This window comes from Fundulus heteroclitus, chromosome 10 (assembly GCF_011125445.2).
Source record: "Fundulus heteroclitus isolate FHET01 chromosome 10, MU-UCD_Fhet_4.1, whole genome shotgun sequence".
Classification (NCBI taxonomy): Eukaryota; Metazoa; Chordata; class Actinopteri; order Cyprinodontiformes; family Fundulidae; genus Fundulus; species Fundulus heteroclitus.
In genome coordinates this window covers 1109060-1129662 of record NC_046370.1, presented here as the reverse complement: position 1 = coordinate 1129662, position 20603 = coordinate 1109060, and the positions used below count along the sequence as shown (strand labels likewise).

The 20603-nt window shown below is 39.4% G+C and overlaps 3 protein-coding genes across 6 annotated transcripts in view; 1 reads left to right on the top strand and 2 right to left on the bottom strand.

Annotated features, from left to right (window-relative positions):
- The window catches only part of LOC105926620 (carbonic anhydrase 4-like), a 51939-nt gene that overhangs the window by 8751 nt on the left and 22585 nt on the right, over window positions 1-20603 (bottom strand). The window contains exon 10 of one of the 2 annotated variants that reach the window (XM_036141745.1): window positions 6359-6393. The gene's annotated coding sequence lies outside the window, so the exon portion shown is untranslated. Of the gene's footprint in view, window positions 1-5473; window positions 6394-20603 lie in introns of those variants that run through there. The other variant, XM_036141744.1, reaches the window with a different exon arrangement.
- Window positions 34-20150, top strand: LOC118564411 (matrix metalloproteinase-17-like). The gene is made up of 4 exons (XM_036142565.1): window positions 34-135; window positions 216-368; window positions 1358-1651; window positions 19897-20150. The coding sequence occupies exons 2-4, from the start codon at window positions 290-292 to the stop codon at window positions 20148-20150; spliced, it is 627 nt and encodes a 208-aa protein (XP_035998458.1). The 5' UTR covers window positions 34-135; window positions 216-289.
- On the bottom strand, window positions 6392-16207 carry LOC118564316 (carbonic anhydrase 4-like). 3 transcript variants are annotated; one of them, XM_036141742.1, is made up of 9 exons: window positions 16186-16207; window positions 11281-11356; window positions 10630-10656; window positions 10377-10547; window positions 9304-9452; window positions 8296-8391; window positions 8145-8220; window positions 7899-8062; window positions 6392-6626 (listed from the first exon to the last, which is right to left on the bottom strand). In XM_036141742.1, the coding sequence occupies exons 2-9, from the start codon at window positions 11354-11356 to the stop codon at window positions 6447-6449; spliced, it is 939 nt and encodes a 312-aa protein (XP_035997635.1). In that variant the 5' UTR covers window positions 16186-16207; the 3' UTR covers window positions 6392-6446. The 3 variants fall into 3 exon arrangements, with proteins under 3 accessions (XP_035997635.1, XP_035997634.1, XP_035997636.1); XM_036141741.1 differs by lacking the exon at window positions 16186-16207 and adding an exon at window positions 11485-11571; XM_036141743.1 differs by lacking the exons at window positions 11281-11356; window positions 16186-16207 and adding an exon at window positions 10808-10862.

Here is a 20603-nt window from a genome sequence, read left to right as displayed (position 1 = left end):
CTAAAACTGCATTCAAACAAATCTGAGTTTAACTAAACTCTCCCTGTCTCAGTCCTGAGCCATCATTCGGTGAGAGATGCCAGGGAGGCTTTGATGCAGTAGCAAACATCAGAGGAGAGGTCTTCTTCTTTAGAGGTAAGAAAAACCATGTGAAGAAAGGTTTCCTCTAAATGCGTGTCAAAAACAAACAGCTTCAACTCTCTTTTCTTGAAAAGGTGCACATTTCTGGAGGACCAAGCGAGATGGCTCCTTGGTGTCCTTGAGGCCGGCTCTGATCACAAACTTTTGGATGGGCCTTCCAAAAGGGACAAACAAGGTTGACGCCGTTTATGAGAGGAAGAGTGACAGCAGAATCATCTTCTTCATTGGTACGGGTGACAAAAAGCTGCGGATAGAGTCCATGCTGCTTCGGCTGATGACGTAGCTCGATCTGTAGCTCCATTTGGCAGCAGAAGGTGTGACCGTGGCTAATATACGCTGACATGTTTGTTCCATTTCAAAAGAATGCAGGGAGGGAGTTTTCGTTGATATAAACTATTTCAGCATTAAGACCAACTTGGTTCTCTAAGGTTCATTTGTACTCATTGAATCTTATTGAATATTCTTAGCTCTTATTGAGCTGTGAATCTCAGCAGCTCCTCCAGAGATGCCGAGGATCTCTTGGCTGCTTCTCTGATTATTAATATTCTTGCTGCCAGTTTAGATCAATGGTGTGAAAACATTTTGTCACATCTGCCAAAACAGGTCAAGCCAAAAGTACTCATGGGCCTAAAAAGAAGGGGAAAAAATATCTAAAGTTAGAAAAAATATATTGTGAATTCAGCATGCTATATTTCTATTTAACAAATTAAATAATGTAAAGTTTTTGTAGGAATGGGATGAGTAAATCATTGTAGATCCAAAATTTAAAAAGGGTTTTGCATCTTTACCTTATTAAAAGAAAGGAGTCTAGTTCTTTTCAAAATAACGATAAAAAGTCATTTCAGGTCCATCTTTCTTTGAAAACACTTTGCTAAAGGTGGGTGGCTGCCTTGGATTTTGTTCAGGGTCATCAGTGTAAAGGGTGATTAAGAAATTTGTACTCTGCACTTTTCAGGAGTTTCTTTTGTAAAAATAAAACAACACAAAATTAAAACCACGTTTCATATTCCTTCTAACTCCCAATTTTCTACTGATTTGTTTTGTTCAGTCACATTAAATCCCAGTGAAAATCATTGATATTTGTGGTTGTAATATCACAACATATGCAAAAGGTTGAGGGGTGTGAATATTTTTTAGCGAGGCACTGCCTCCAAACAGATAGCCACAAAGTGTTTTGAACCATTTTGACTCAGACATGTTCCCTCCACGTGTTCAGGCTCTCAGTACTGGGTCTTCAAAGACACGATTGCCATGAGTGGCTACCCTCGGCCCCTGTCCGACTGGAACATGCGGACGCCGAGCGGCACCAAGGTGGACAGGGTGGATGCTGCCTTCGTCTGGGCCCACAACGGCAAAACCTACCTGTTCAGTGGGGGGCAGTTCTGGAGGTTTGAGGAAGGCCAGAACGCCGAGCAGACGACCAAGGAGCCAGATGCCAACTACCCGCGGAGTAACGACCTCTGGACGGGAATGCCAACCCACATGGATGACATCATCACCTTTGGGGAAGGTAGTAATCTGCTCGCTTGCACAAATATGCTGTGAAGGTGTGACATAAACAGTGGTGGAGTTAGCAAAAACTGAACTCAATTACTGTAAGAGCAGCACATATTTTTACTCAAGTAAAAGTAAAAAGCAGCCAAGTAAGAAATTACTCAAGTAAAAGTAAAAAAAAAAAGTATTAGGTAGGAAGGCTGCTAAAGTACTGAGTAACTAATCATAACATCTGATACGATATTTAAAAGTGATCTAACTGGACAGACCAAAATATAAAGTACAAATTCTGGTGTTTTAAAGACTACAACAACAACAAAAAAACAATTACAAATAAACTAAAAGAGACAGGAGAAACACTTTTCTGATTTTTTTTCAACATAACACACTAGACCAATACTTTACAGCAGTTAATGTGTATCCAGTATGTTAGAACAGTGCAATGTACTTCCAGTAACATAAATTATAGGTGTGTGTTTGGTGCATTTTTATGTTCTTTATTCAGTGAAGCTACTCATGGTGGGTAGAGTAGCCAAAACTTTCACTCAAGTAAGAGTCCTGATATTTTTGAAATAATATTACTCAAGTAAAAGTAAAGAGCACAGTGTAGTAAAAGTAGGCTACTCCTAAAAGATGATTGTTTTCAAAAAGTTCCTATCTAGTTACTGCCCACATCTGGACATGAGCTACAAGCGAGTTTATTTCTATCATCATTTTCAGTGACGAGTGCAGGCAGATAAACAAAATAACATTTTTATATGAATGACACCAGTCTATCTGACATGTTGACGAAGATGAACTAAAAACGTGGTAAACCCAGTGGGAGATCACAATAAAATTAGATGTTCTAAATAACAATGTGGCGATTGCCTGCGCAAATTCTCCGTTATTCGGGTCATCGCAACAGCAAACTGGCTCAAATCGGAGGACTTTCTGTAATTTTTTTCTGAAAACGTCTCAACACCTGTCCGGGAATTTTTCTAAATTCTGCATTGACAAAGACTTCTGAAGAGGTGTCGAAAGGTTTTTAGAGAAACTGAGCGGAAGTCCGGTTGCCTCCGACTTAAGCACTTTTGCCAATGTGGCGAATATGGGCGAGTTTTTAGAAGGAACACAAGACCTTCACAAACTTGATTCTGAGCAGATGATGACGAGTTAAAAAATAAAAACCTCGCCACAGTGATCAGGTCTTTTCTCAAGGATTGACCAAATTTGTGTGCAGAGGTTTTAATGGAGCAAGCGATACACAGTGGACACATTTACAAAGCAACGCTGTTTCATTAATGTCGGCACATATTTAATATCGGCACATATTTAATATCAGCACATATTTAATGTCTGCAAGCAAATAGCTGCAAACAAGATTTTAAAAAGCACATGGTTCGAATTTAGAAATCATTAATTCTACTTGACTTGTGACTTGTAACATTCTTTTATCTGTGTCAAAAGTTTCCACCAGATTTCAACAGGCAGCATGTGTCTCTAACAGTCCTGCTCTTTAAGAATGCAACACGATTTGATCTTGATGTAATTTATATAAATATGCATGAATATTTGCATGTTTTCCCCTAAATTAGGGCTGCCCAACTCCAGTCCTCAAGAGCTGCTGTTCTGCAAGTTCATGTCAGTGTTTATGTAGAACATATACTAGTCATTAGATCATCAGCACTCAAAAATATCTTCAATATATTTGTAAAATACCTAGAATTATTGTCTTCCATTGATTAATTTCTGTCTTTGAACTTATAAAGATGTTGTTTAACAGTTTCTTAGAGCTGTTGCCTCAAGAGTCACAACAAGCTACTGTCTTTGGCACAATGTTACATTAACCAATTGACTAGGATTCTACTCATCACCACACCACTACAACTTTAATACGTTTTTCTGGGGCAGTAGAGGCCTTTGTCCACAGCAGCCATGAAGCAGAAGTCAGGAATCAAACCCCTGATGGATTCTAACTGTTTCTGGGAAAACACCAAGGTTTAAGATCCATGGGACAGAAGAGGAATCTGCAAATGTAATCACCAAACATTATTATAGAGGCAGATCAGTTTACAGTTTGTTCTTGTTGATGCGCTCGCGTGTCGCTCAGGTGAAGCGTTTCTGGTTGCCCTTTTCCTCACTGAAAGTTGCTGCCGTCCTTGTTCTCCAGGAGACGCCTACTTCTTCAAGGACGACTTCTACTGGGTGCTCAAAAACGGAGGGATAAACCAGGAATACGTCTCCCCCAAGTCCACCGCCATAGACTGGCTGCATTGTCCAGGTCCTCCTCCTACGTTCACTCCGGAGGTTTCTGATGATCCAAAGGAATGTGCCTGTGCCTTCAGCAGATCTTCTCTGTCACTGAGGAACGACTATCTGATCCTGGCTGCTGTCCTGCTGATGTTTAACGCGTTGATTTCCCTAAATAATTAGTGGATTATTTAGGGAACCTGTTTTTGCTGCACTGAATTATAGAAGAAACCCTTTTTTAACCATCATTCAGCCTTAGATGGGTTATTAGAGGGTCTGCTTGCAGAGAGGTTTGTTTTGTTACTGCTCAGAATGTGTCGTTGACAGCCCGGAAACAGCAATACGCTCCCATCTTGCTTCAGTTTCACATGTTTGCAGGATAAAAATGGACAAAAATAAAGTCTCTTTGGGATTGACTGGTATTTAGCACCACCATTCAGCAAGTGGAGCGATCCTTTTAACTCCATATCTGATCCAGCCATGCAAATTAAGATGGTTATGACAGTTAAGCCACCTTCATTTCATTTCCAAATCTAACTGTTATTTTTTATTTGTAGATGTGTTTAAAAAATGTATTTAACAGATTATTTATAAGTTCATGCAGTTTTGATATTATTACAATTAGAAATGTGATAACTGGATTTTGTACACTTTGTAATGCTGTTTGTGGAGCTCAAAGGTTGGTAATTATCTGAATTTCCTTGTCTTTGTCTGTAAGGCTTAAGGGTTGGCATGTATCTGTCTAAATGCAAGCTATGTAGCTGCACCGCTTAATTAACAAAATTAACAAAAAAAACACATTTTCAGAGATTCTCCCAGATGGACTATAAATGTTTGTTTCAATGGAACTGCAGGTGTGCAAAAAAGCAAAAACAACTGTTAAGCATATAATTCCCAAATATTCAAAAATGTAATCAGAACCTTTCACTATTTGGCTTTTTTCTTTTTACAAGAACAGACAGCGGGTTTTTGTGCATACAAATTTTGTCAGGTCTAAAAGTTGTGACTAGGCTACCCTGAACCTTGTTTCCCAGAACCTTTCACACTGCAAAAAGGAAACTAAAAGTAAGTAACATTTTCTTGAAAAGTGTGTATTTGTCCTTAAATTGAGCAGCTTAACAAGGTAAGCTACCAATGGAATGAGTATTTTCACCCCTAACATAAGATAATTAAATATACTGCACTTGAAATCAGATGATGGAGATGAGTTGTTCTCATTTTAAGTGCAAAAATCTATTTCAATTGGCAGATAATTTCATTTGCCTGTTTTTTTGCATTTGTTTGTTGCAGAGTATCAAACACATTCACATTTTAGCCAAAAACAACACAACTAAACACAAAAATGCAGTTTTTAAATAAAGGTTGTTATTATTAAGGGAAAAAGAAAATCTAAACCTACGTGGCCCTGTGTGAAAAAGTGATTAACCCTAAACCTAATTGGGCAACCCTTAGCAGCAACAATTAAGTGTTTGTGAGAATTTTAAGTCTTTTCCAGCATCGTGTAGGAATCCCCCCCAGAGGGGGTGGTGCCTCATAACGTGACATCGGTAGGAAAAATGCGTCACCACCTAGATGTTTATCTAGAAATTAATTCTTATGTGTGCCTTAAATCTCTAAATAAATGCATGCATTTAATCCACACAGTACAAATGCTCAAATAATCAAACCCACTTTATTCCATGATCAGATGAACCAATTCTTACTTTGACAGGAGCATAAATATTAACAACAGCTAAGCTGTCAGCTGATCAACAAAAAAACTGAAAGCTAAAGTGGAATAACAGACAGAAGTCTGCAAAACCTTCTGTTGAAGGGTGAAAGAAATGAAGGAAATATTTCAGAATCAAGGCATCAGCTGCAGCTGATTGCTATAGAAGCGCAAACTCCTACAGAAAAGTGCTCAAGAAGAGAAAACCGATAAAGTAGCATTTATTGAATTTGAAAGAATTAATACAAATTTTGGCAAAAGAAAGACAAAATATCTTTTGAAAAACCTAAATAGTCAAAAAGGAACTGACCTAAAGTTTAGGTAATGCTGTATACTAAGTACATGAAGCTGAAATAGGCAAATAAAAGTTTCATAAATCACAAAACTGGGTTTGAAAGATTTTCATATTAGAACAGAACGATGTAGACCAGCTTTAAGGAGTTTAGAATTTTAATAAATTGAGCTGGACCAATTCTAATGTGATTGAAATGCAAAACATTTTAAGAAGGAAGTTTATGAAAATGATAAAAGATATCAAAAAAGCTGAAGCATAGTGCATTCTTTCTCTGATTACCGGTTCATTGTAACTTTCACTGTTGAATGTTTTATCTTTATTGTTCTGCTTGTTCTGAACAGTGTCCTTGAGTGTTCTGAATGGTGCTTTGTAAATAAAACTTATTGTCATTAGAAGAAGAAGAACAACAAGGAATGAACAAAAACTATTACATATGCATTGATGTTTTACAGCAGTTGAAGACAGGCAAGTCTATAAATACAAGAAATTTATAAAAGCTAAGTATTTAGCTTTTTACGCACATTTGATTCCAAAGTAGGATAGTTCAAACACTGGTTGAGCTGTGACCTTAGCTTTTTAGTTTTCTCCCCAGAAAAAAGCCCAGCCTGTCCCCTTTTTTTTCAGAAGGCGGTGAGGTTTGGTGCAGGACGGCTGCGTTGAGACTGGCTGTGATGGCTGGATGCCTCGAAACACATTAACCATGAGAGGTGAATAGGGCGTGTCACCTATGTGCAGCCTTGTGCTGAAGAGGTCAATCTGGGGGGACATTTACAAAAATTAGACTCCTTCGCATAAAGAACTTAAATCTGACAAAAGTAATAATAAATAAAAATGATATACAAATGAACAAATGAAAGTCAGACATTGCTTTTCAACCATGCTTCAACAGAATGATTTATAAAAACTAAACTCATGGAAATGGCCGGGACAACAATGATGGTACCCTTAACTTAACATTTTGTTGCACAGCCTTTTGAGGCAATCACTGCAATCAAAAGCTTCTTGTCAATGAGACTTCTGGACCTCTCAGCAGGTATTCTGGCCCACTACCCATGAGCAAACTGCTCTAGTTGTATCAGCTTTGAAGGGAGCCTTTTCCAGACGGCGTGTTTCAGCACCTTCAAAAGATGCTCAACAGGACTTAGGTCAGGGCTCATAGAAGGCCACTTCAGAATAGTCGAAAGTTTCCTCTTAGCCATTCTTGAATGTTTTTAGCTGTTTGTTTTGGGTTCTTATCCTGTTGCAAGACCCACAACCTGCGACTGAGACCAAGCTTTCTGACACTGGGTAGCATATTTCTCTCTAGGGTTCATTGCATCCTGCAGAGAGTCAAGACACCCTGTGCCAGATGAAGAAAAGCAGCCCCAGAACATCACAGAGCCTCCTCCATGATTCACAGCAGGGACAATGTTCTTTTCTTGATATGCTACATTTTCCCGTCTGTGAACACAGAACTGATGTGCCTTGGCCAAAAGTTCCTATTTTTGTCTCATCTGTCCAAAAGACATTCTCCCAAAAGCATTGTTGCTTGTCAACATGTAGCTTGGCAAATTCCTGTCTGGCCTTTTTATAATTTATTTTATGGTTACAGTCCAATGGATCTTACATTTCTGAATAATATGTGCAACTTCAGTCACGGGAACATCAATCTGCCTGGAGATGGTCTTATAGCATTAACCTTTAACATGCTTGTCTATAATTTCCTTTCTAATGTAGTGAGACAACTCTTTCCTTCGCTCCCTCTGGTCCATGTTGAGTGTGGTACACACCATGTCACCAAACAGCACAGTGAATACCTGTAGTCCTAATTAGCATCATTGCTAGTTACAAGATTGTAACTAGACACCTGTGATGCTAATTAGTTCATTTTTTATTACATCACTAAGGTTCAAGCTATTTCTGTGACCATTGCAGGTTATATATATATATATATATATATATATATATATATATATATATATATATATATATATATATATATATATATATATATATATATGAATTTGGACCCCCTATGATGATGCTCACCAAGTTTTTGCTGACTTTAATTGGCTCCTTGAACATGGTCCAAACCACAGCCTCATCACAGGTAGGGGTGGTCAAGGAGCCGAGGTAGCGATAGTACTTTGAGCGGTCCACCCCAGAGAGAAGATCGTCCAGAGAAATCCTATATTTTATTCTTGACTTCTGGCCTGAGGAGAGAAATGACCACTGAAATGAGACACGTGCACTTAAACAAACTCACAAATAAGTCTCAGAGGAGGTCAGTCTTACCAGCCAACGAGACATCTGACAAGTAGGAGGTCAAGGTCTTCCAGCTGGCTGGCTGGTTTCTCGTATCTGGCAGCTCCTTTAAAAGCAAAGAGATGCTGATAAAGTAGCTGTACAGAAAAAAAAGCTCTCACTTCAGATCATCTCTGCTTACCTCAATAAAGAAACCAAGAACAGCAACTCCCTCAGAATCAGCAACAGCAAGATCGGTGTTTCTCTTGAAGGAGGATTTGATGTGTACAATGTGTAGCTGAGGGAGGAATAAAACAAAACATTTTTTAAGCAAGATAATATAGTATAGTCTAAAAAGTTTACAAACCCCCTTGGCTCTGCCGGGGTTCTGCTGAAGGGCAGTCTAGTGTCTGGACCCATGGCTGGATCTGCTCTGCCATGGCAGGCTTCTGCAGCCCCAGAGGCTGCTGCACTGCGGCTGCTGGGAGCTCTCCTCTGGGATGGAGAAGGCAGCGGCCCCTGCGTTGGTCCTGTCCTGTCCTGTGGCTGTCCTTTTGAATGTCTAGGGCTCTGGTCTCTGCAGTGTCTGACTGGGGGAGGGTCTTTGGTTCCTTACAACCAATATTGAGCCTTTTCATTATGGACAAACCTTACATATACAAGCACACCCTCACAAACACCTACAGGTGCTTTGATTCCGGTGCTTACAGATGAACCCTATTATTAGCTTTGGCTGTCACTGGACACATCTTGTATTAAATACAAGATGCCTATTTTTCGGTGATGTCATCATAGGCGTTGTTTGTACCTGTGATACTTCTTCTGTTTGTTTTGTTGTTCTTTATATATCTCTCTCTGAAGGTGTAGGAGCAGACTCCAGGGATGTTATCTTGTATTCTCTGCTCTATATTTGTCACCTTCTCTCCCTTTTAACAGTTTGCTTCACCTTTCTCCTTTCCTTTCAATCTTTATTACCTTTCCATTTCTGTGTCCATTGAATTTGAAATAATCCCAAAATAATGTCCAAAAAAAGTTTTTTGCATGCGTATCAAACTGAGCACTATAGCAAAAGTAGTAATGCTCCACCTGTATGTAAATCTGTGAGGTTCTCTTTGGCACTATGAAAGCAATTCAGAGTGCGAAACTGCCAGAGAGGACACATAAATTTTTTTATTAAGTAACAAAAAGTTTAGAGAAAGACTGGAAATACCTCCATGGGGTAGCGCTTGCCGTCCACAGTATGTTCTGACCCGGGGTAAGCGGCTCCGTTTCCCCAGTGAAGATGGAACTGCAGGCTGTCGTAGCTCTCAGACAAGTCTCCCCCTGAGATCTGGATGCCTCTATTTAAGGTCACTTTAACTATAAGAATAAATAAACAAAGATAAACTCATAGTCCAAATGACTGCATGCCAAGAAAACATTGCCTCTGACCGTAGATAAAAAATGTTTTGCTGCTGCAAAAACAAGACTTAGGAACAGATTTGGCCGAAAGTAGCCGATGCTGCAAGAGTTCTGGTAGGAAAGTGGAATTCATCCCAGGCAACTGATATTTTATGAATGCAAACTAAAATGTCTCTGTTACATTTATATCCGGTTAGATTTTAGAATAAATTGTTCTCCAACTATACTTTCCATCCGCCCAGTATAGTAGCTAGCTACAGATGTCATACAGTCGGTGTTTTCTCACTCATGGTAAAAGAAAAACAGCAAATAAGTGGACTTATAATCAATCAAATTAACTTCCTGGTATATACGTGACCTAAAGTCTTAAGGTGGTTATGAATTTTTACTTTCAAGTGTACAATTAAACCCTTTTAAAACCATGCAGTGTACTTTCTGAACCTAGAACAGTGGTTTCAATGTTCTGATTCAACACGCAGCTTATTAATTAGCTCATTTGCAGAGCTGGACAGCATGCGAGTGAGAGGCTATTGGGCTATGTATATATATATAGATAAAATTTAACTGAATTGAATTTAATGCAATATTTAGATTCAGCCCTTCTCCAACACACCTGAATTAAATCAACTGCTGTGCTTGGAGCAGGGAGAAGTCTAGAAGTGGCAGAAGAGTAGCTTTCAAGCAAGCGCGCTGATCACCAGGGTTGAAAAACACAGCCGTAAAATGATTTTAAATAGTTACTTTTTCAGTAAATGGAAATTGATAAGAAAGAAATTCAAGCAAATCATTCTTAACAACAAAACAGTAATAAGTAGGATCCAATGAAATCTCGCGTTTAGCGGGAACGGATAACGAAATGCCGAACCCAGCCTCTCCACATACCCGTCTTCCCGGTGTTCTCGATGGTTTTCAAGGCGTAGGTGTTGCCGTAGCCCTTGAAGCTGAACTCCACCAGGTCACTGTTCCCCTTTGCCGCAGCTGACACGATGTTGATGGGGGACTGACGCGTTCCATTGCAGAACTGAGGAGCAATGGCCGGCCAGGTGCGGTAGTCTGCAGGAGAGACGCGGTCTTAGCGGCTGGAGCAAAGAGAGCGAGAGGATGGAGCGCAGAGAGGCAAAAAGCGGATACTTACTGCAGCATGGGTGGTGGTAACACCAGGCTGGAAGAGAAATAAGCCAGTTAGTTCAGTGAGGGGCAGTTTGACCCAGAGAATAGGAACAAGTATTCTGCATTGATTTTAGCTTTATCTATCACCCAGTTTTTGGGGAAAGGAGTCAGAAGCCAAAGTCTAATTCATTTTGGTCACATATCAAAATGTACGCCGAGGGACTCTATCCGTAGAAAGACCATCGTCATCAGAATACATCACATACTTATCTTCTTGGGCAAAGGCACCTTGTACAATAGGCTGGACTTCAGCACAAAATGCAATCTAATTGGCTCTACGCAAACACTGTGGGTGCACCAGCCTCCGCAAGGTTCATTCAGTGTAATACGCTAGAACAGTGTGTTTTGGTTTCAGGCGTGCGTCTAAATGCAACAGGCCTGCAGATAGGAGACGGAGAAGACCTTGAACATTCCTGTTGTGTCTCAGCTCTGAGAAGACTGTGACACTACAGACAATTCTGAATATAAAAGACGTTTCTGTGAAAAAACATAACAATAAATGAATATTACCACACAGACCAACCAGTATATATCTAATATCAATTCAAGCACAGTTAATAACCAGTAGATGGCATATAACTTCAAACACAAGCCAGGTCTGACAAGGGATTTTTACCGATGTTATCTGATGCGCAGTCAGCATGTGGTGCTAGGACACACACAGCAACAGCAATAACTGCAAGCAAATTCATCTGAGGAAGAGAAAAACATGAGTTAAAGATGTTACTCACCGCTATACAAATAAAGACCATAGAATATATTTTTTATTTGCAGTCAATGTTATTAAAGTAAGAATGTTAAGCCTCTCCAACTGTCCTACCTTTGCAGTAGCGATGTTTCCTCTGAGATATCTGCTGTCCAGCCTCATACTCCCCTTTTATAGTTTTCATCCAGCTTATTTCTGCATTTTAGAGTTCCACACCCTTTTCTAAATTAGATGATGTCACCATCTGAAATGATGACTTGTGAAAAGAACATACAGGTTGTCTACAAACCTGAAAGGCCTTACATGTGTTATTTAGGTTTGGGAAAAGTGACCCAGTAAACACTTTGTGTGTTAACTGGACTTGAAATGTTAACATAAATTGGATACTGCGTTGGTTCACTTTTTGCGTGTCAGCTCTCTGGTGCATTCAGTCATTTCCTGATTGATGACCATTAATAATAATCATTAAAGTTTCAAAATAAAAAAAAAACTAGCAGTCTGAGCGTTTGCTGGAAACCTTCACCACAGAAAAGAAAAATTTAAGAATTATCTCTTTCAGAATAACTTGTCTGCATATTTTTTTAAAAATTGACCTCTTTATTTAAGGAAGAAATATACTCTCATTTGAATCAGATGTTTTATTCTATTGAGACTATATTTCTTCCATATCTCAGAAACTTGTTCAGTGAAGGTGTATGATGTATTTCCATAGGAATGGGAAGAAGATCAGTTCCAATCAACCATAAAAAACTCAAATTAGCATGGCGGTCACCTCTAGGGTGGCTGTATTTAAGCTTTTAACCAGATTTATAATAATTCTGATGGGTCTATTAAAAGAACTGGAAACATGTCTGTTAGATGCCGGACGTTTTTTTTCTGCAGAGAAAGCTAACGGTTTTGATCATAGCGCCTCTCTCTCAGCACTCTCGCTCCTTCTAAACGCCATTAATGAACAGCAGTGGTCCACCCCAACGATGTTCACGTAATTTATGGGGACTTTAACAGGGCCAAACTAAAAGACTACACTCCCAAAGTTTTACCAAAATGTTAAATGTTCTACAAGGGGAGAGAACATTTTTGGATCATGCTTACACCAACATCAGACACACTTAAAGACCTGCACCCCTCCAAATCCTTAGCCAGTCAGATCATCTTTCGCTCCTACTTTTCCCAACCTACACCACCCCTAAGACCCGGGGCCAGTCCCACCAAAAAGACTGTTGCAACCTGGCCTGAGAACGCACTGGGAAAACTACAGGACAGACAGCAAGGGGCTTATTTGGACTGTATCCAGTTCTCTATCAAGAATGTGACTAAAAAAAAAACATCTGGACTCCTTCCAGTCAGAGGCCCTGGATGACCAGCCAGGTCCGCACACTCCTCAGGGCCCACGGTGTTGCCTTCATGTTTTGGTGACAGAGCTTTGTACAAAGTTGCCTGAGCTGACCCTAAAAGAGGCATTAAAAGACCCAAGGCAACATTAACGCTGTGAACAATAACTATGATGGTATGGCAGGCTGGAGGCTGGTGGTTACTGAACATCCTAACTGCTTGGCTGTCATGTGTGGAGATCAGAGGCATAAATCTGGACACAACTGCTCCTCCATCAGGACAATGATGCCAAAGATGCATTAAAACTGGTTTAGGAATGGCTAAACTACGCTAACATTGAGCTGGAGTGTCCTTGACTGCACCCTTATTAAAAATGTACGGACTATACTTAAAAGTCTGCAAAATGTCGGACAATTGAAAGAAACCTTTTACGTGAGTTCTACCTCAGATATGGAAAGAGGTCAAATGTTCAGCCAGAGTTCTGACAGAAGCTTGTTGATGTCTACCAAAAACTTTGTGGCGCCCCTGACTAGAAACACAGATTTATCCAAACACTGTATTATTGGAGGTTTATGTATAATATGTAACAATATAGTCAAACTTTTACACCCAATTTCATTTTCATTTCTAATTTAAATCGGTATGTTGCAGTATCTATCCACGGCAATATAGTTTTATTTTTATTATTTTTTTTAAAATCGTTATATTCCTGCAGATTATGGATGTATGCAAACTTCTGACTGAAGCTGTAGCTTTTGCCCAGTCACAACAAGGCTGTCAGAGCTTTGCTGTGGTCACCTTTGATCATGTTGCGTCATCTAGTGGTGCTTTACTAAAACTGCATTCAAACAAATCTGAGTTTAACTAAACTCTCCCTGTCCCAGTCCTGAGCCTTCATTCGGTGAGAGATGCCAGGGAGGCTTTGATGCAGTAGCAAACATCAGAGGAGAGGTCTTCTTCTTTAGAGGTAAGAAAAACCATGTGAAGAAAGGTTTCCTCTAAATGCGTGTCAAAAACAAACAGCTTCAACTCTCTTTTCTTGAAAAGGTGCACATTTCTGGAGGACCAAGCGAGATGGCTCCTTGGTGTCCTTGAGGCCGGCTCTGATCACAAACTTTTGGATGGGCCTTCCAAAAGGGACAAACAAGGTCGACGCCATTTATGAGAGGAAGAGTGACAGCAGAATCATCTTCTTCATTGGTACGGGTGACAAAAAGCTGCGGATAGAGTCCATGCTGCTTCGGCTGATGACGTAGCTCGATCAGTAGCTCCGTTTGGGAGCAGAAGGTGTGACCGTGGCTAATATACGCTGACATGTTTGTTCCATTTCAAAAGAATGCAGGGAGGGAGTTTTCGTTGATATAAATTATTTCAGCAATAAGACCAACTTAGTTCTCTAAGGTTCATTTGTACTCATTGAATCTTATTGAATATTCTTAGCTCTTATTGAGCTGTGAATCTCAGCAGCTCCTTCAAAGATGCCAAGGACCTCTTGGCTGCTTCTCTGATTATTAATATTCTTGCTGCCAGTTTAGATCAGTGGTGTGAAAACATTTTGTCACGCTTGCCAAAAAGGTCAAATCAAAAGCACTCATGGGCCTAAAAAAAAAGAAAAAAAAAATCTAAAGTTAGAAAAAATATATTGTGAATTCAGCATGCTATATTTCTATTTAACAAATTAAATAATGTAAGTTTTTGTAGGAACGGAATGAGTAAATCATTGTAGATCCAAAATTTAAAAAGGGTTTTGCATCTTTACCTTATTAAAAGAAAGGAGTCCAGTTCTTCTCAAAATAACGATAAAAAATTATTTCAGGTCCATCTTTCTTTGAAAACACTTTGCGTTTGATAAATACATTCAAATACATTTTTACCATAATTGATAGTAAAAAGCCTCCATCTGCATCAGACAACTGTGCTGGAGAGCTAAATTTGCCACAAATGGCCCCTGGGCCACATCTTGGACCTGCCTGCATTAGGTGGACGTCCGTGTCCTGGTAGGTCTGCAGGTGGTCCATCCTCTGTCCAGATGATGGATTGATCAGAGCTCTGGGAGATGTTCAAAGTGTGGGATTTTGTTTTAGAACCTGACCCTGCTGTAAACTGGACCAGAACCTCCCCCCTCTGACCGGTCTGCTGGGTTCATTGGTGTCCATGATGCTTGTTTTCTTTAACGTTCTCTAACGAACCTCAGAGGCCAGAATCAGAACAATGGGATTTACACTGAGATTACATTAAACTCAGGTGGTCTCCATTTACAAACAAGGTGACTCCTAAAGGTGGGTGGCTGCCTTGGATTTTGTTCAGGGTCATCAGCGTAGAGGGTGATTAAGAAATTTGCACTCCGCACTTTTCAGGAGTTTCTTTTGTAAAAAAAACACAAAATTAAAACCACGTTTCATATTCCTTCTAACTCCCAATTTTCTACTGCTTTGTTTTGTTCAGTCAGTTAAATCCCAGTGAAAATCATTGATGTTTATGGGGTGCCCCCAGGGACATAAATCAAAATTAACTTCCATATACACCTGTTAAGTTAAACTCTTCCATATAATATAGTGAAAACCGTGCACAAACATTAGTGAAAAGCTCTCACATAAACTAGTGAAAACATTTACCTCTTATATAACCTACTCAAACGTTCTCATACAAAGTAGTGAGAACTGTTCATATAAACTGGTGAAAAGCTTTACCTTTCATATACACTACTGAAACGCTTTTATAAACACTACTGAAAAGCTTTTACATACATTATTGAAAAGCTTTTATATACACTACTGAAAAGCTTTCATAAACTCTACTGAAAAGCTTTTATATACACTACTGAACAGCTTTCATATACACTACTGAAAAGCTTTTATATACACTACTGAAAAGCTTTCATATACACTACTGAAAAGCTTTCATAAACACTACTGAAAAGCTTTCATACACACTACTGAAATAGCGGTTTAGCGTTGTAGCATTTGACAGGATAAGCTAAAATAAAGTTGAGTAATACTCCTGCTTCTGTGAGCTGTTCAGCGGGTAGCTGAGCAGTAGTGATGGGTCAATGAGGCGTCATGAAGTGTTTCGACGCGTTGCCAAACTGTACTGATACTGTGCCGATATTATGTCACTGAATACTGACACCTGCTGGACGTTAAAAATCCCTACAGGCAACCTAGTTGACAGCGTTAACTGACACTGATTTGATGACCTAGTATACACAATAATACAATTTAAGTCAATGTATGTTGCATTGTATTATTTCATATTTTCATTTGAATTTAGCCTACATAGTTTCAAAGTGAGGTTGGCACATTAAACATCTACAAGACAATTAGTGACAACTCATTTTTAGGATTGGTGAACAATGGCAAAAAGATGAGCATATCAGTTATTTCAACAACACAGACCATCACATCATTAATTGCATATGTTGAATATAGCCAATTAATGCTTTAGTTGAGTACTGTTAAACAAAAACTTCTAACTTAACCTTGCCTGGTTAAACTGTAGCTGCGTCTTAATTCGGCGGCTGCGTCCTTCGAAATGTATGTTCTTTATTCAGTGAAGTTACTCATGGTGGGTAGAGTAGCCAAAACTTTCACTTAAGTAAGTGTCATGATGCAGCCTGTCTGCTACACCATGCACAGACTCAGACACTTTCCACCTTCCATACAGCTCCAGTCTCCGGTTCAGTAATCATCCACACCTGTCAGCTACTAATCAGCCAGCATTCAGCACACCTGTCAGCCTCACTACTTAAGCTCACTGCAGTCTGTCATTCCTCGTTGGTTCGTTCTGTTTTCCTGTTTACTTTTGTTTCTGCTGCTCACCTCATCCAGTCTCGTCCAGTCTGAAGTTCCTCCATTCTCCGCCAGCCTGCTGTAGCCTGATTCCAAGTCTCCATTCTGTCGTGCTGCTGGTCAAACCTGGTTCCAAGTCTCCATTCTGCTGTGCTTCTGGTTCTGCTGCCTCCGTGCCCTGGCTCCGTCCCGCTTGCCAGTTCCTGCCTTCACCATCCTCCTGCTTCAGCTCAGCACAGACTCTTGGTTCCTTCCTCCACTATCCACAAACTTCAATAAACTGTTAAAACTTTACTCTGTTGTGGTTGTGTTCGGGTTCAATAACAAAACATGACAGTAAGAGTCCTGATATTTTTGAAATAATATTACTCAAGTAAAAGTAAAGAGCACAGTGTAGTAAAAGTACTCCTAAAACTCGATTTTGTTCAAAAAGTTCCTATCTAGTTACTACCCACATCTGAACATGAGCTACAAGCGAGTTTATTTCTATCATCATTTTCAGTGACAAGACAATTCAAAGTGCTGTAAGTGCAGGCAGATAAACAAAATATTTTTATATGAATGACACCCATCTCTATGTGACATGTTGACGACGAAGAACTAAAAACATGTGGTAAAACCAGTGGGAGATTACAATAAAATGAGATGTTCTAATTAAAAATGTTGCCTGTGCAAGTTCTCAGTTATTCGGTCATCGCAACAGCAAACTGGCTCAAATCGGAGGACTTTCTGTGCCTTTTTTTTCTGAAAACGTTTCAACACCTGAATTTTCTAAATTCTGCATTGACAAAGACTTCTGGAGAGGTGTCGAAAAGTTTTTAGACAAACTGAGCGGAAGTCCCGTTGACTCCGACTTAAGCGCGTTTGCCAATGTGGCGAATATGGGGGAGTTTAGTTTAAAAGGAACACAAGACCTTCACAAACTTGATTCTGAGCAGATGATGACGAGTTTAAAAATAAAAACCTCGCCACAGTGATCAGGTCTTTTCTCAAGGATTGACCAAATGTGTGGGCAGAGGTTTTAATGGAGCAAGTGATACACAGTGGACACATTTACAAAGCGTTTCATTAATGTCAGCACATATTTAATGTCGGCACATATTTAATATCAGCACATATTTAATGTCGCCACATATTTAATGTCTGCAAGCAAATAGCTGCAAACAAGATTTTAAAAAGCACATGGTTCGGATTTAGAAATCATTATTTCTACTTGACTTGTGACATTCTTTTATCTGTGTCAAAAGTTTCCACCAGATTTCAACAGGCAGCATGTGTCTCTAACAGTCCTGCTCTTTAGGAATGCAACACGATTTGATCTTGATGTAATTTATATAAATATGCATGAATATTTGCATGTTTTCCCCTAAATTAGGGCTGCCCAACTCCAGTCCTCAAGAGCTGCTGTTCTGCAAGTTCATGTCAGTGTTTATGTAGAACATATACTAGTCATTAGATCATCAGCACTCAAAAATATCTTCAATATATTTGTAAAACACCCAGAATTATTGTCTTCTATTGATTAATTTCTGTCTTTGCACTTATAAAGATGTTGTTTAACAGTTTCTTAGAGCTATTGCCTCAAGAGTCACAACAAGCAACTGTCTTTGGCACAATGTTACATTAACCAGGGGAACCCCAGAAAAAGCTACCCCTAGGGGGCAGTAAAAACTGGCAAGGCCCCCCTCCCAGGGAGATCTGCTCTCGGCCAATCTGAGTCTGAAAACCCTGTATTGAATCTAAGTGTTAACATTACCAGCTAATATTAAAAGGATCTTTAGAGCCAATCTGATCCTGGTTCTTCCTATATCAAATCAAAAGGTGCATAACCATAGATCCTTGTGTGTCTGAAGCAAACAGTTTCCATTTTTTACCATAAAACCCATATTGATCAACATGATGTAACATTAAAGTGTAGATCTCATAACACAAAAAAATCGAACATGTGAGTCAGTGGAACAGAGCAGTTAAACAAACAGCAACACAATATGAGAAGAGTCCTAAATGTCAAGAACGCAAAGTTAAGAAAGCCTTCAGGCCTTTTTAATGGCACAAGGCAGAAAATAATCTAATCGTGTTTAGGGTCTCTTCAGGCAACTCCTCCCGTTGAAGAATAAGGAATCAGAGTTCTCTGGCTTCTTCATCCCTAGTCCTCTTCTGGTTCCTCCTCGCAGGTTGGACGATTGTGCTGGATGGTAACGAATGTTCAGTTCTAGATGGGCACTGAGCATTTTATTTTGCATTTCTCTCTAATAAAACACTTTGTGAAGATGGTCTGCAGACACAAGTCCTTGTTTCCACTGGAGAACAGAAACAAGGTGTAATTTGTGTTCTTATCAAAACCCCTTTCATGTGTCATTTATTAAACATTCTCCAAGCACTTTCACATTCAAGATATTTCTGTCCACAATTATTTAGCTCTCAGAATTCTGCAATTTAATTATTAGTTAAAAGAGTAATCTTTAAGTTCAAATGTATCTGCAGTAAATTCATAATAATTCTTAACAGAATGCTTTTAATGTGTGTCTTAACTGTTGTTGTCTGACAGTTGAACTTCTCTGCAACATAAGTTCATCAACATATTCGTTTCATGTCATTTCCCGTTTTATTTTGAAAACCCAACTCAGAAAAAGAAAGCCTTTCCATGTGAAAGCCTTTTCCCTCTCTCCCTCTTTTTTTTAAAGAAAGATAGGTGCTGTTCTGCACCGAAAAGACAAAATATTTACACCATGCTGTTACTGTTCAAGTATGCCAAGGTTCTACAAAACAAAGCAGCGAGCAGGAGAGCTTTTTGAAAACGTTCTAACATTGTTGAACAACCAAAGCTACTTAAGCAAATCAGAATTAGTTCCCAAATTAATCCTAAAATAAAGTAAACCTTACATTGTGTACATTGTGTTTATGTAGAACATACACTAGTCATTAAAACATCAGCACTCGAAAATATCTTCAATATATTTGTAAAATACCTAGAATTATTGTCTTCTATTGATTAATTTCTGTCTTTGAACTTATAAAGATGTTGTTTAACAGTTTCTTAGAGCTATTGCCTCAAGAGTCACAACAAGCTACTGTCTTTGGCACAATGTTACATTAACCAATTGACTAGGATTCTACTTATCACCACACCACGTTTTTCTGGGGCAGTAGAGGCCTGTATCCACAGCAGCCATGAAGCAGAAGTCAGGAATCAAACCCCTGATGGACTCTAACTGATTCTGGGAAAACACCAAGGTTTAGGATGCATGGGACAGAAGAGGAATCTACAAATGTAATCACCAAACATTACTATGGAGGCAGATCGGTTTACAGTTTGTTCTTGTTGATGCGTTCGCGTGTCGCTCAGGTGAAGCGTTTCTGGTTGCCCTTTTGGTCACTGAAAGTTGCTGCCGTCCTTGTTCTCCAGGAGACGCCTACTTCTTCAAGGATGACTTCTACTGGGTGCTCAAAAACGGAGGGATAAACCAGGAATACGTCTCCCCCAAGTCCACCGCCATAGACTGGCTGCGTTGTCCAGGTCCTCCTCCTACGTTCACTCCGGAGGTTTCTGATGATCCAAAGGAATGTGCCTGTGCCTTCAGCAGATCGTCTCTGTCACTGAGGAACGACTATCTGATCCTGGCTTCTGTCATGCTGATGTTTAACGCGTTGATTTCCTAAATAATTAGTGGATTATTTAGGGAACCTGTTTTTGCTGCACTGAATTATAGAAGAAACCCTTTTTTTAACCATCATTCAGCCTTAGATGAGTTATTAGAGGGTCTGATTGCAGAGAAGTTTGTGTTATTACTGCTCAGAATGTGTCGTTGACAGCCCGGAAACAGCAATACGCTCCCATCTTGCTTCAGTTTCACATGTTTGCAGGATAAAAATGGACAAAAATGAAGTCTCTTTGGGAGAGACTGGTATTTAGCACCACCATTCAGCAAGTGGAGCCATCCTTTTAACTCCATATCTGATCCAGCCATGCAAATTAAGATGGTTATGACAGTTAAGCCGCCTTCATTTCATTTCCAAGTCTAAATGTTCATTTTTATTTGTAGATGTGTTTAAAAAATGTATTTAACAGATAATTTATAAGTTGGTATTATTACAATTAGAAATGTGATAACT

Excerpts from the sequence above, each read along its gene's own strand:
- LOC118564316 (XM_036141741.1), bottom strand. The coding sequence starts at position 11,532 with ATGAGGCTGGACAGCAGATATCTCAGAGGAAACATCGCTACTGCAAAG. Across the intron at positions 9,453-10,376 it reads CGAGAACACCGGGAAGACGG|TTAAAGTGACCTTAAATAGA; the intron begins GTATGTGGAGAG and ends TTATTCTTATAG. Across the intron at positions 8,063-8,144 it reads GTCAGATGTCTCGTTGGCTG|GCCAGAAGTCAAGAATAAAA; the intron begins GTAAGACTGACC and ends TTCTCTCCTCAG.
- LOC118564411 (XM_036142565.1), top strand. The coding sequence starts at position 290 with ATGGGCCTTCCAAAAGGGACAAACAAGGTTGACGCCGTTTATGAGAGG. Across the intron at positions 369-1,357 it reads CAGAATCATCTTCTTCATTG|GCTCTCAGTACTGGGTCTTC; the intron begins GTACGGGTGACA and ends CCACGTGTTCAG. Across the intron at positions 1,652-19,896 it reads CATCATCACCTTTGGGGAAG|GAGACGCCTACTTCTTCAAG; the intron begins GTAGTAATCTGC and ends CTTGTTCTCCAG.